Source organism: Phyllostomus hastatus, unplaced genomic scaffold (genome assembly GCF_019186645.2).
Source record: "Phyllostomus hastatus isolate PE091 unplaced genomic scaffold, TTU_PhHast_1.1 phas_scaffold_317, whole genome shotgun sequence".
Taxonomy (NCBI): Eukaryota; Metazoa; Chordata; class Mammalia; order Chiroptera; family Phyllostomidae; genus Phyllostomus; species Phyllostomus hastatus.
In genome coordinates, this window is record NW_025334023.1 from 20,854,689 (window position 1) to 20,870,213 (window position 15,525).

A 15,525-nucleotide genomic window follows, 5' to 3' on the forward strand; every position below is an offset into this window, starting at 1 on the left:
TATTAATTGTTAAAAACAACAAAAAAGAGTTTAAAGAATATATTTGAACCACATAAACAAACAAAAAGGTATTACATAAAAAATAATGTAACAATTTATGTAAATACCTAACATGATGAGCATGCTCTTACATCTAAAACAAAAAAGGTAACATTGGTTTTATATATATATATTTGACAAGTGTGCATTAAAGAATTCTGTAATATAAAACATTTAAAATGTGGAGAATATTTTTTCAAAATACAGAAAACAATTGTTAGGATAGGCACACCCCCAATTCTTATAAAAACATGCTGGCGGAAGATAAAACTCATCTGAGCACTCACCTCTCAAATGTGCAAAAGCTACGAAGCTGTTAGTCACTGGATATTGGCTCCACTTTGCACAGTTTGAGTGTCAACACTGATTGGTATGAATTATGAATCACACAATTAATTTCTATTATTTTCAGTGTTTCTGCCAAGGTTCCATATAGGAGGCATCAACATTATTTGTTTATAAAAGTTACTTCCTTTGTTCTTTTTTAAAAAGGTACTATATTTAGAAAATAGTTTTTATAGCAAATAGTGCTTTGGAAAATCTGAAATTCTATATCAATATGCTCCATGAACTGTAAGTAGATCTTAGAAGCCCTAATTGAAAAGAACACAAATGTAAAAAGCTGATAAACTGAAAGATTATAAAAATTGGTTTATTGTAAAAGCAATTCAAGAATACCCAGTTAAAATCTTAACCCAATGCTACCCAAAACAACCAAGAAGCCGTTAAACACATTTACATTAGGAACAAGGACATAAAACAAGACCACACTGAGGCTGTGATTAAACTCAGAAAGAGAAAGGACTCTTAGGTCTCCCTTAGGTCAGTACAGAGGGTGTAAGAACCAAGCACTGCCTATGTCAGCTACCACAGTGCTGCTACAACATTGAGGTATAACTGGGCAAATTAAAGTCGAGGGGAAATGAAGAACTCCATATTCTTATTTTGTGGGTATACTTTGAAATATTAGGAACAACTGCCTTTACTGACAGCAAGATAAGTTTTTACTGAAGAAAAAAGTTATAAAGTTCTCTATCAAAATCCCACTAAAGTCTTCACAACCCCGCCCCTCCCTCTCCCTTATCTAGAGCTAGTCTGCTGATATATAAGATACAATCTTTATTTTCAGCTTACTGGCAAATTACAGGCACTCCTCTCTTTGATCTTCTGCACGTTTAAAATCCAACATGCGTGCGCTTCTCCGCCTTTTGGCTAAGATCAAGTGTAAAAAAACCCAACATACTACATCATCCATGTACTCAATTATATATTCTAGGTAGAATTTCATTATTGCTCTAAAAAAAAGAAAAAAAAATCAATGCATCTGCACAGTGGCCATTTTCCCTCAGACTCAATTTAAGATTTAATCTTTCTGCTGTTTTCTTAATAAAAACCTTAGAGTCAATTATTATGAGTGACTGACCTATGAATCATTATATACAACACAGTGATTGTTTTTTTTGAGCACTGAAAATACTACAAAAACTTCTTTACTTCCAACTTTTTTTGCACTCTAAATTGAAGGGTCAAAATACTTAGATTTTGTAATTAGAAAAAAAATCTATCTTTCCAAGCTGAGGCATTTCATAGCAGTTTTAGCCAGGAAAAGAGATTTTATGCCTGATATAAACCCTTGAAAATAAGGGCTTACTCTAGAAACACTGACAGACCCTTAATCACAAAGGTACTAGCTGGTGCCACTGTAATTCACAACCAACTATTGCTTCATAGCTTATACTGAAGAGTTGACTCGTGCTCATTTTTTTTCCTTTAAAAAATACTCTTTGGAAACCATTATGAGTCCTGTAGACACATACTCTAGTTATATCTCTTACTGTAAAAATAAAAGTATAATCATGATTATCTATATTTCTTTGCTAAATTCAACTACCAATATACATTTATTAATCTGATCACTTTACCAGCTAATGCATGACCTTACAGTATTATACTGTCCAGGGTCAATTCTCATTATACAGAAGTAGGAGCAAGTCTTATAAGTAAGAACAGTCTTATAGGCAATATTTCAATGTAGTCTTTAATGTGTTCATTATAAATGATGACTAAAATACTAGACTTTACTTTCAAAACTAAGGTGAAGATAAAACTTCCAAAGCTAAAGGAAGGTGAATGACCACATAAAGCTTACTTTTGTCATGTACATTATAAACCTACTCAGTGACTTATAATTAGTCCAAGGGAGTAATAAGGGGAAAATAAAGCCATTTCTTGGTTGTTTTTTTTTTTTTTCAAATTCATCAGATAATATTCCTTATGTGCCCGGAAGACATACATTATTCCTTTAGGCACTGTCTATAACAACTGCTCTTTCTAGAACACTAAACTACCTCCAACATCTGTAGACTGCCCCAACCAGATTTAAACTACCTGTGAAATATAAACTATTAGTCATGTATTCTAAATGCATACATTCAAAGCTACCGTTTTAAAACAAACTGGAAAATAGGGAAGCCTAAAAAAAAAAATACATTCTGCTATTACACTATCACATAAACTTATAAGTGTGTGGGGGTATATATATAGAGAGAGCAGAAAATCAAGATTTAAATAAGAAGGTAAAAAAATCAGGAAATGAAGATTTTTACCAAAGAAACTACAATAATTGTCCCAGCTACAATGATAAAAAGATTCACTAATATGGTAATTTGCCTTGGTTCCAGAAAACAACAACAACAATAACAACAAAACCCAAAAAACCCCAACCAACCAAGCAAAACAATTCCACAATGAAACCCACCAAAACCTATACTAGAGTATGTGGCAATAATTAATATATTTCTATGGAAATTGTCTCATGCCTTATAAGCTCCTAAAATAAAATCAAGGTCACTATGTGACTAATGATATAGCACTAGGAGGAAAAAACAACAAACACTGAAAATAAAACAGTCTTTAGCCTTGGTTTCAGCTATCTCTCCAAATCAGCATTAAGTACTCAGTATCAGACACAACATTTTTGGCTTGTCAGACCAGTAAGTCATGTTTTTCACTGGCCAAAGGCAGCTTAAGAAATAATTGCTTAAACAAACTAAATGCTGTGACATGAAGCATTTGACTTCCAAGTCTATTTGTTAAAATGACTGGTGAACATCTAACTGGGCAAAAGGAATGGCATCCATCATCCAAACAGGCTCACTTCCCCCAGCCCCCAAAACAAACAGTAGTTACAATAGCAAAAGAAACAAAAAGTTTTTTTGATTCTTTAGGGCCAACTATGAAAGAGGTCAGCAATATATTAACAGCAGCAATGGACAAGGAAGAGCAAAATAGTGGATGAAAGAATCTTGCTGGACGTTTGTTCATCTTTTTCTGTATCAGCCAGAAGATCGCAACTGGCTTATTTTAACAATTTCTGGTATGTGTGTCTTAACTCCTTAGATCCTTCACAGATTTAGAATTCAGTCTACCTGAGGGCTCTATAACCATGTAAGAAAGCTTTCTTTATCTAGCTTGGTGGCAGCCAAAACAGACTCCATGTCATTAAGGATGTCAGAACTCAAAGCTTCCTGAAGACTTGGCATCAGCTCCTCTCCTTCTATGTTCATTCCATCTCCCTCCAGTGTTCCAAGGTCCACATTTGTCCCAGGAATGGCTTCAAGGTAGTCTGGAAAACGATTCTGCTGTGAGGGTAGGGTGCTTTGGTTGATAGTATCACCTAGTTGGAACAAAGAAAGGGAGAGAGAGAGAATAAGGTCCTTTTAGAAAAGCTAACATCAGAGTTGTTATCACGTGAGAACATACAGAAATGTATAGAGAAAAGCACTCCTGACTGACCTGAAATGATGCCTAGTTTATTTCAGACCAAATAACCCACAAGTAACAATGCCAAGATTACTTCTGGTTCAACATATGTCCATATATTTAACCAACAACTTGATGGATTACTATGTACTGAGCACTAAAGGGGAAGGGGTTCATAAAAAATGTAAAAACCCCTTGAAAAATTATACATAGCAAGAGAAGGAACAAGAACACTATACAAGAGCATTACTACTTGATTCTCTCCCAAATATGCACCAACAAAAATAAGAGAAAATATGAAAATGAATGATATAGTCCCATCTTTCCCTTAAGTACACTTTGGAGAACTAAAATAAAGGGCTGGATGAAAACTATTCTATTCTTAGAGATTAATATTTCATAATAACAAAACAAACCTCCCAGAAGTCTTTGAATAAATAAATCTTCCTAGCTTTGCTTAGAAGTTTTCCAAATTTACCTGGCCATAAAACCTTTTTTTGGTGCGGGGGGAGGGGGGAGCACATGACAACATTAATGTTTCTTAGAGCTTCAGTGAACATGCTTCTTTAAAAATAAATATAAACCATTAAGTGTTGTAGGGGGTTTGGAGAAAAGACAAACGGGGGACAGGGGTAAGGGAATGTGTTTGAGATGGGCTAAAGTGACTCCTAAGGACACTTTAAGATTTAGATGAGCAGAGACAAAGGCGGGACACTAGGAAGCACCAAAGCCAAGAGCTGGATGAGCACTGGCACAAAAGACTCGCCAAACACTTTCAGAAGCTGTCAGCTGAAGAACCAGCTAGCTGGAAAACTGTTTCACTTCCCAGCCAGTTCATGCCCTGGGAGAGTTGCCAAGTCCGGGGCCATCAGTGGTTGCTAGGTAAGCCGCAGGAGGAATGATTCCTTAATGACCCCTGTGAGGAAGGAATTTCTCAGCTCCTGCAAGACCCTGTAACTATTCTAGCGAGAGTAGGTGAGCCCCACGACAAAGCCTTTCCCACGTGGTTTCCTGAGCCTCATAATACCTAAGTTGGACCAAAAACCCTCACAGAAAAGAGGGAGGCAGACACTGAATTACACATAGAAATCTCTCTCCAAAATTAAGGATATAAATCTATATTAATAGAGAATTCTAATAGGGTCCTCACTTGTCCTGCCAACTAACTTAGTATTTTAAATGCTAAAATAAGTCACGTCACCAGTTTTGTTCAAATAGAGCTAAGATTCCATGACATTTAAAAACCAAGAAAGGACTCAAGTTATAAATTGCCATATAAAACAAAGAAGGCACAATTTGAGGTGAAGTTCACAGGATTTGAATGGCTTTCTTCTGAATAGCCTTTGCTCACAGTTTATTAGACCTGGAGATAAAATGATGGTATCTGCCCGAAGGTCAGATGCCTCAGAGGAAGGAAGAATACCAACCTGTATCCATTTCATCAACACTGTTCAGGAAGTCATCTGGGGTTCTAGGGACACTGTAGCTGCTCATGCTCAGTCCACTGTCTGTACTCTCATCTCGAGAGTGATAGGTGCCACTATAAGAGAGACCAATACAAAAATTTGAAAATGATTTCAAGGTAAAAATAAATACCTGTTGAGTATGAACATGATTCTCAAAGAGGATCAGGAAAACTCCTGCCCTGCAGCATCTGAAACAGGCACTCCTCCAGGGTCCACTGGCAGGCAGCCCTTGGTCTACACAGTGAAAAAGACAAGGCGATCCCAATGGAAGCTGGAAGTTCTAAGGGACCAAGATCACTCCAAAATTTTTGGGCCTGGTGGCTATAGGGAATGAAGAAGATACACCCAGTTTTCCTGGCTGACAGAAAATTCTCTGTATAGGTGTTCTGTGTGTAATGCCATTTTGAATCTAGGGACCCACATAGCTCACTTGTTTCAAGGTCTCAATTCACCAAGTGGTGGTAGCGCAGGTGGAGGTCAAAACACGAACTCTTGGTAGGCGGTGAGACAGGTCTGCACTAGACTCACATTAAATTCCTAGCTCTTATGCAGCGAGTTTAAGCCAAGGGGGGAAAAATCAACAAAAAATAAAGAACCAGAATGTCTTTTGGGGCTAGGCTGGAACAGATAAGCCACTGCCGATAAGATAAGAACTCCTATAGCTTGATCTTCTTGCTTCTGTTTAGGAGAAAAAAACCCAAATACCTCAGCATAAGATAGGAGTACTTAGAGTCCCAATTGAAGAAAAGATTAAGTGAAAAGCAAACAAAAACAAAAAACTACAAGGCACACTCCTTCAGAAAAACAGACCAAGCCAGATTTTTACTTTAGGCTAAATGAAGTGTCCCAGATTTACATACAAGTATGGTAAATAGCCTCAAGACATTACTTTCATAAATAGAACACTTTCCTGGGCTAGTAGCATTGTAGACAGCAGCTGGCATTCACTGTAAAATTTGGTGTTCTACTAATTCTAGAAAATTTTATGGCAAAGTGCAAAATACAGGCAATTGTTGTTCAAGGGTATGTGACCATGATGTGAACTTTCAGTTACCTCACAGCTTTGAGACTTAAGCAACTATTTAGCTTACACAAAAGTTAAAAAGCAAAAGTTTTATAAAGCAGCTTTAACAGTTGCTTTAGGTTGGTTGAAAGCTTGCTTCTGTCAAACGTCTTTCCTAAATTACCAATGCTGCATTTGCTCTGTCCCCCACCCACCCTCACTCTGTACATTGCAACCACTAGTTTACTCTAATGCTTCTACCAGACTCTGTTTCAGAGTAGCTGGATTTATAGTTGTGTGGAGTTCTTTCCAAGCCACAGGGGCAGCACATGAGCATTCCTGAGGACAGAGTTCGCAGAGTCATTTCCCTGACAAGGACCTCTTCCCTGCAGAATCCCACTGCCTGCAGCCCCCCACTCATCCAATAAACGTTCACTAGGATCTGCTACCATTATACATGATAGGCATTAGACCAGGCTCAGAGGATGCAGGGGTTAACAACAACAAAACCACCTACAACGGATGCTTTCTGAGAGGCTCACAACTTTGGGGGGTGGAGGAGGGATAAACAAAAATATTCAATACATTAATGCGTCGCATAAAGAGTGATGTACTTTTATAACAAAGAAGGGGGGCTTAAAAAGTACAGTAGGAAGGTCTCGTGAAGGGGAACATCGGAGGTGGCCTTGAAGGCTCTCAGGGTAAAAGGGAGATAAGGGGATGTTATACCAGTAAGAGTCAACTCTATAAACAAATGTTTATCACTTAAGGGATCTGTATGAATCAAATAATGGGCAATGGGGAAACCACCCAAAGTTTTTGAAAAAAGAAATGTTATAATCAGATGTGTTTTAGAAACTATAGAAAGTGAACATGGCATTCTGCCCTTAAACTAGTAACAGTGATGTTGTTTACCAGAAATTACAATTTCAAACTGCAGCCCAGCTTTGATCAAAGGTTTTAAGAAAGAATCTTCAGAAATGACTATGGGGAGGATATGCGTTCTATCCCTTTTTCTAAATAGCCTAATTTTATCCCTGGATTAATACAGGCCTTAAATAGATGGGCACTAGAATTATATTGGTCTAAAATTCCCTTTGTGGAGAAAAAAAAAGTTCTGTGGCTATCACCTTTCCTAATTAACCTCAGTTTAAGTTCAGAACTACCATCTTGCATAAATACACTCAATTTTTGGCAGAACTTGAAACTGTATGTGTCAGAAGAGTAAATTTTGTCTTTCTTAAGATCATAAAGTTTTCAGCTCAACTGGTGAGAACTAAATGGGCAGCACAACACCAACATACCTTTAAATACTTTTAAAATTGTGTTAACTTCAAACATTTATATGGAACCACAAACAACCCCAAATAGCTGCTGCAATTTTGAGAAAGAAGAGTAAAGTAGGAGGGATCACAATACCTGATACCAAACTGTATTACAAGGCCACTGTAATCAAAACAGCCTGATACTGGCATAAAAACAGGCACACAGTCCAATGCAACAAAACAGAGAGCCCAGAAATAAACCCAAGTCTCTATGGTCAATTAATATTTGACAAAGGGGGCAGCAATATAAAATGAAGTAACAACAGCCTCTTCAACAAATGATGTTGGGAGAACTGGACAGCTACATGCAAAAAAATGAAACTCGAGCACCAACTTACACCATACACAAAAATAAATTCAAGGTGGATAAAAGATTTAAACATAAGCCGTGACACCATTAAAGTCCTAGAGGAGAACATAGGCAGGAAACTCTCAGATATTTCGCGTACCAACATTTTCATGGATATGTCCCCTAGAGCAAGGGACATAAAGGAAAGAATAAACAAATGGGATCTCATCAAAATAAAAAGCTTCTGCACAGCTAAAGAAAACAGTATTAAAATAAAAAGAGAACTAACCATATGGGAAAACATATTTGCCAATGATACCTCAGACAAGGGTTTAATCTCCAAAATATATAAAGAACTCACACAACTCCACTCTAAGAAGACAAGCAACCCAATTAAAAAATGGGCAAAAGACTTGAACAGACACTTCTCCAAGGAGGACATACAGAGGGCCCAGAGACAGGTGAAAGGATGCTCAGCATCACTAGCTATCAGAGAGATGCAACTTCACACCAGTCAGAATGGCCATCATAAACAAAGCAACAAACAACAAGTATTGGAGAGGATGTGGAGAAAAGGGAACCCTAGTGCGCTGTTGGGTGGACTGCAGACTGGTGCAGTCACTGTGGAAAACAATATGGATTTTCCTCAGAAAACTAAAAATGGATCTGCCTTTTGACCCCGCAATTCCACTGCTAGGATTATATCCTAAGAATCCTGAAACACCAATCCAAGAGAACCTATGCACCCCAATATTCATAGCAGCACAATTTATAATAGCCAAGTGCTGGAAGCACCTCAGTGCCCATCAGTAAATGAATGGATCAAAAAACTATGGTACATTTACACAATGGAATTCTATGCAGCACAAAGAAAGAAGGAGCTCCTAGCCTTTGCGATAGCATGGATGGAACTGGTAAGCATTATGCTAAGCAAAATAAGCCAGGCAGTGAAAGACAAATACCATATGATCTTATCTTTAACAGGAACCTAATCAACAAAACAAACAAGCAAAATATAACCAAAGACAGTGAAATAGAGAACAGGCTGACAGTAACCAGAGGGGAGAGGGGAGGGAATTTCAAGGGAAAAGGGGAAGGGTTTGCAGGGACATGTATAAAGGACACATGGACAAAAACAAGGAGTGGGGGGTGGAAACGGGAAGGAGGTGGGAAGGGCTGGGGGTGTGGGCTGGGATGGGAGTAAAAGGCAGAAAACTGTACTTGAACAATTAAAAGAAAAAAGAAGAACCCCCCCCCCAAAACTGTATTGTTTAAAACTGGTTTAAAAAAAAAAATATATATATATATTTATAGTGCATATATATATATATATGCACAAAGACCAGAAAGTATTTGTTCCTTATTTTTAAAAACTGAAACTCCAAAATATTTTATAACCTAGAAGAATGAACTATAGTCTAATCTTAATTATAAATGGCTTTCTAGGCAAAGAATATGACCTGCTTCAGTGAGAACTCACTAAAATGCAGCCTTCAACATTTCAAATGTTGCCTTTAATATTAATGTATTTCTTGAAAAAGCACAACTTTACATTTTATCTCCTTGAACTTAGAGCAGTACAGCGCTGCTGTAATGGAAAGCTCAGATTGAACACTTATGTGGAAAATTCCTTCCAATCACCCCTACAGTGCAGCCCTAGGTTGGTTTAAGATGTAGTTCATTTGCTTGCATAGAAAGGCATTTACATGTTTCTTCACAATTCTATAATTTTATGTAACTGTTATAGTCCACAGTATAGGCAGAAGCAAACACGTGACTTTGAATTAAGTATTCTCTCTACAAGTCTGAACAGCTCACTTCCTCTTACAGAAGCTAATTCTCATTTTATTGTACTTGCTGCCATTTATGGAAAGGTTCCTTTACAGCTATGATTTTTGGCCCACACAGATGTTCAAGCAGCTTATTACAAGTACTAAGGAGAACACCCTCAAAGCCATGATCATTTTTTACATAACTGGCTAGTAGCAACTCTCACCGACCTGTTCAGGAAGGGATCTGAGCTATTGGTCGTCATTGTTCTCAACTCCTGAGACATCCCAGGAGAAGACACTGGATTTTGAGTCCCACCGTCCTGCTCCAGTGTTGGTAACTGGCTCCGGAGAGCTAATTCCTAGAAAAACAAACAGAAAGAATCAGTCTACTGATTAACAAATTTACTGTTAGGTTTAAAGAAATAAAATGCACATTAGGGTAATAACCATGTGCATATAAAGTTGAAGTTTTAACATCTATTTCAAAATAAGTTCCCAGTTAGAAAGAACAAGTTCTTCTCTCCCCTTCAGGTGACTGAAAATTAAGTCATATAAATTGAAAGTTTATCTAGTCTTATTAACCCCAAACCATATATACTTTATTACCTAATTTCATTTTGTTATTCTCCTTACTTTGGCAGACACTTCCAAATCTTCCCAATGGGGTAGGATGGCAAATCTGGTCTTTTAAAAGACAATTCTTAAAGTTTATTTTTACTCACCAGCCCTCAATATGGTTTTGTGTGTTTGGCACCAATAGTAAAATAAAAAATAAGGTGAGAAAAACATTAGACAATTTACTATAAGACACCAATCCCCCTTTTGGTCCCCCACATCCTGTATCGTTTTACATTTTGCTATCAAGTGTCTCATTTTGATTTCAGGTTTTTTCTATCTTGGGCACCAAACAATTTTTCCGCAGGACTCTTACTTAGAAACCTGAGCAAAAGTTGTAGGCTAATGGTTCCAGACATCCCAGGCCTCAGCCTTGTAATTGGCCCAGACCTGGAGGCTAGTTTACCTCACTATGGCCAACCCCTTAACACCTTCATTCCTACTCTGTCGTTTTTCTCACTTTTTTGTAGGTTCAGTTCCCCTTCCTATGAATTTCCCCCGTGCCTCCTAAGCTCTCATAAACATCATCTCTGCTAGAATATCAGCTTTCTCCCCCTTTAACTTTTTTGGTTTGACATGAAACATGGCTTTTTATCACAAGAACACCGCAGCCCTCTTTGAGGCATACGGTCACCATCTCCAGTCCCCTCACTCCCAGTCATTGCTGAGCCAGAAGCAGTGGAGACAGTCTGAGCTCTGCACCACCACTTCTAAACTGTGAAGTCTTCCTCATGCAAAAAACCACTTCTTAAAATCCAGGTTTATGTCTTCTGGATATAGCATCCCACAGAAGGGGGCTTCTTAACCCAGAGGATCATGACAGAATGAAGAGGGCCTATGAACTTGGATGGAGGAAAGAAAACCACACCTTTATTTTCACTAACTTCTAACTGAAATTTAGCATTTTATTTAATTACAATTGTAGGCAACAGACAGTAGTAGTATTTAGTATATGACTGACTCTTCATCAGTAGACAGCATTCCATATTACATTGCGGTTGTATCAAATATTTCAGAAATACCATTTATACTCATGACTATTTCAGTGTTCTAGTGGTTGTAAGACATAATGCTGTATCGTATTATCCATTAGGCAGGTGACTCACTCACTCAACATGACAGCTCCTTGACCTTTTGGATTTCAGTGACCGTCATCTACACCCACCTCAATCATCCACTTGCACAGCTAAGATCTTGCTGTTTAAAACCAAACCAACCTCTAAAATCTTGTCACCCTCTGGAACTGGCTTAGAAATTCCTCCCCCAGAAATCTTACATGCACTCATCCTGCTTTCTGGGACCGTGATTTTTCTTTCCATCCAGTTCCTGCATGATGTGACTCCCACTTACTAAACTTAACAGTCCCAGGACTCCAGTTTGTTCTCTCTCCTACCATTCTAGTCTATTGGCTTCCTTTTGTTTGTTTGTTTTTGAATTGAGGTATAATTGACATATAACATAATATTAGTTCCAGGTGTACAACATAATGATTCAGGATTTGCTTATACTGTGAAATGATCACCACAGTCAGTCTGGTTACCAGCCATTTCCATACATAGTTACAAATATTTTCTTTTTCTTGTGACAGGACTTTTAAAATTTACTCTTAGCAACTTTAAGATATGTAACACGGTATTATGAACTAGTCACTGAGCTGTACATTATATTCTCATGATTTATTTATAACTGGCATTTTGTACCTTTTGACTCCTTTCACACACTTACTTCACCCTTCATGCCTTCCCCTGTGGCAACCACCAATCTGTTCCCTATATCTATAGGCTTGTTTGTTTTTTTTTTTAAGATTCCACTTATCAGTGAGATTAAACAGTATTTGGCCTTCTCTGACTTGTTTCATTTAACATAATAACCTCAAGGTCCAGCCATGTTGTTATAAATGGCAAGATTCCATTCTTTTTTTATAATAGCTAAATAGTATTCCATTGTGCATATACACCATGCCTTCTTTATTCATGGCTAGACACTTAGGTTATTTCTATATTCTGCTTATTGTGAATAACGCTGCAATGAACATATAGGTGAAGGTATCTTTTCAAATTAGTGGTTTAAATTTTTTAATTATTCATTGAATGTGTTGAAGTAACATTGGTTAATGCAATCATATAGGTTTTAGGTATAAAATTATCAATGCCTTCCTTTTCTTTGGATAAATACCCAGAAGTGGAACTGCTGGATCATATGATAGTTCTATTTTTAATTTTTTGAGAAACCTCCATACTGTTTTCCATTGTGGCTGCAGCAATTTACAGTCCCACCAACTGTGCCCAAGGGTTCCTTTTTCTCTTCATCCTTGCCAATGCTTGTTATTTTTTGTCTTTTTGATAATAGCCATTCTGACAGGTGTGAGGTGATACCTCACTGTAGTTTTGATTGGCATTTCCCTGATGATTAGTGATGTAGAGCATCTTTTCACATGCCTGTTGGGCCATCTGTTGTTTTTTTTCCCCAAGGCTGATCAGTTGAAATACCTTTAACATTCCTTATACACATATAATTTTATCTCAATATAGCAATTTCAGCCCTTACTCCAACGTGCTTGCTTCATTTCTATACTGAGACTGCTAAGAAATGCTTGAAAAAGAATCATACAACTATCCAGACTGTTAAATTAATAGTCTTTGGCCTTGGCTGGGACCTTTGTACCACTCACTGATTTTTTTTTGTCGTTGGTCAGTTTTTCTTACATTCCCATGGTCACTACTACAAATCTGGCACTCTCTCTCAAGCTCTTATTCAATTAAATCCACTTCCATCTCTCTCCCATTTAAATAAGAACACTGAGGCCATGAAGCACAATTTTCTGGCTCCTCCTGCCATCCTTTCCTGCTCCCCACAAAGCTATCTTCACTCATCTCTTCCAGTCTAAGGAAATGGTTTTCCCCTTCATCCTATTAAAGGCCAACCTCCTTTTCCTAGTAGCTTCTGGGAATCCATTTTATTTGTTTTCTCTCTATATCTTTTTCTAAAAAGATTTAAAAACATTTTTAAAATTTATTTTTAGACAGAGGGGAAGAAAGAGAGGGAGAGAAACATTAATGTGTGGTTGCTTCTCACATACACCCACCGGGGATCTGGCCCACAACCCAGCCATGTGTCTTGACTGGGAATTGAACCCATGACCCTTCAGTTCACAGGCTGGAGATCAATCCACTAAGCCACACCAGCCAGGGTTCTATCCTTATCTTTGATCCCTCCCATTCTCACAAAGTGACAAGTGACTTTAAAACAATGATAGTCACTCCATGCAGGTCTGTATTATGACATCTTGTCTCTCGGTATCATGTCTTTCCATATGCTCTTCCTGACTAGAATACTTTCCTTTCTTCTTTATTATTATTTAAGGCCTTCTCTATGTAACTCTCCATGATGATTCCACCTCCACATGTTGTATCTTTAACACCCTGCGCATATATATGTAACATGATTTAGTACTTATCAAATGATATTGTAATTATTTCCTTATTTCTCCTCTGTCCCTTAAGGGCACACTGAATGAATGCATGGACTATTTGGGGGCATAAAACAGTATCCTCTAATGCTTTTGAGAATTTATGTTGATACTGAAATAAGAATATAAATAGAAATGAATTTTAGAATGAATAAAATTCTGGATGAGGCTGACAGCTAGGGTTCTGAGAGGAAACTAGGTCTTTCAAATATGAAAGTGATTTGTGATTATCCCAAAACAAACTTCATTTGCTTTCTATCAAAGAAGGCATGTTCATGTTTGTGTACCTCATTTTGAATTCCTTACAACACAAAACCAAGTACATGCCATAACACTAAACACTAAATCACCACTAAAATGACTGAATAAATTGGCTGTCATTTTCATTTTACAACTTTTTATTTCACTGGTTTTTGCTAAAGTTCCTACTTCTTCATGATTGTTTTATAAAGTTAAAACTAATTCATATGCAGATTGTACATGTTTTTGCTTTGAATTTTGCCACTGTGCTTGTTCAAAGCTGTCCAAGTTTTACTTTTTGTTGTCTTTAACAATTGAATTTCTACTGTTAGCAGACAGTGCAGAGCCACCTTATCCACATTTATAAAGAAAGGTAATTCAGAGATGAAAATAAGGAGGGAAATCATTCCAAGTTGCCTAACTAGATATCTACTTCTTGAACAGCCTCTCTTGAAAAGTATGTTCCATAGCTGGAACATCAAATCTATAGCTGAGCCATGTATGACTAAGAGGAACAAAGCTAGGGATTCATCTATACTGAACTTGAAAAAAATGCTACTTTATTTACTGGTGGTAGTAGGAAAGTGTTAGCATTATCAATCAAATAGGAAGGAATTTGTCATGAAAACAAATATAATGTGATAAGGCCAATGATAAAAATTATAATATACAGATTATAGAAAACATACTGAAGGTATAAATATTCAACTTGCTTTTGACACTTCCAGTTACAGCAAAAAGAATGGTGTTGATTACCTGCCCTTAGTAATTTTTGAACAGTTTGATGTATAATTGATATATAATAACTTGCATGTATATTATCCAAAAATGGATACATTCTTATGTAGTTCAGTATTTGCTTAAACACAAACTGGCTTTATATAATTAAAGTTTACTTGGTAGCCCTTCCCCAAGTCATTAATTCCTATGTTAGTATTTTCACCTGCTGTGAATATGATTTATTGTATTGGGTTTAATAAAGATGAAAAATTTCTGTCATTATTTTTTAAAAATTGTCAAAATTGGGAAAGAGACTTCTGTATTTAGGTCGGAAAACAAGTCGAATTTTTCCCCCTTCTTAGCCCTAAGTCTTTGGACTTCAATGGAATATAAAAACAGTTAACTTCTCTTTCTCACATAAACACACACATGCACACACACACAGCCATACGAAGACAGTTTTAAAAGGCAGATCTTAGAAGTGAAATGGAAATTCGGGGAGGTGTCCTACTACTGTTACCCACTCAGATATCGAAGGAAAGTGAACATGGAGCCAGAGCTAACTGAAAGAGTTCTTACATAAGCTGTCTTGCTTCCAGTGAGGAACAGTTAAATCGTGCATTTTCTTGGAAGTAAGCCTTATTCGTAACCAAAGATTGTAAATATGAATGTGAAGAGACCTGTATAAAATCCAGAATTTTAGAAATAAGATGTTAAAAATTTGTTTCAGATCTGTAGAGACATTTTGCTAGTGACTCTAGAAAAAATAACTATTTTAATATGGATTAAGTATGAAATCAAGTATGTAACCTGAGTTTTTCTATC

At 37.0% G+C, this 15,525-nt stretch overlaps 1 protein-coding gene across 13 annotated transcripts in view; it reads right to left on the bottom strand.

The window, feature by feature from the left end:
* Nucleotides 1-24: 24 nt before the first annotated feature.
* Nucleotides 25-15,525, bottom strand: part of YAP1 (Yes1 associated transcriptional regulator) — a 120,185-nt gene continuing 104,684 nt past the window's right edge. For all 13 annotated transcript variants that reach the window (XM_045817952.1, XM_045817950.1, XM_045817948.1 and 10 more), the window contains 3 exons: nt 9,885-10,015; nt 5,229-5,341; nt 25-3,715 (listed from right to left, as the gene is read on the bottom strand). In XM_045817952.1, the coding sequence (XP_045673908.1) occupies nt 3,477-3,715; nt 5,229-5,341; nt 9,885-10,015 (483 nt within the window). In that variant the 3' untranslated portion in view covers nt 25-3,476. The remainder of the gene's footprint in view (nt 3,716-5,228; nt 5,342-9,884; nt 10,016-15,525) is intronic.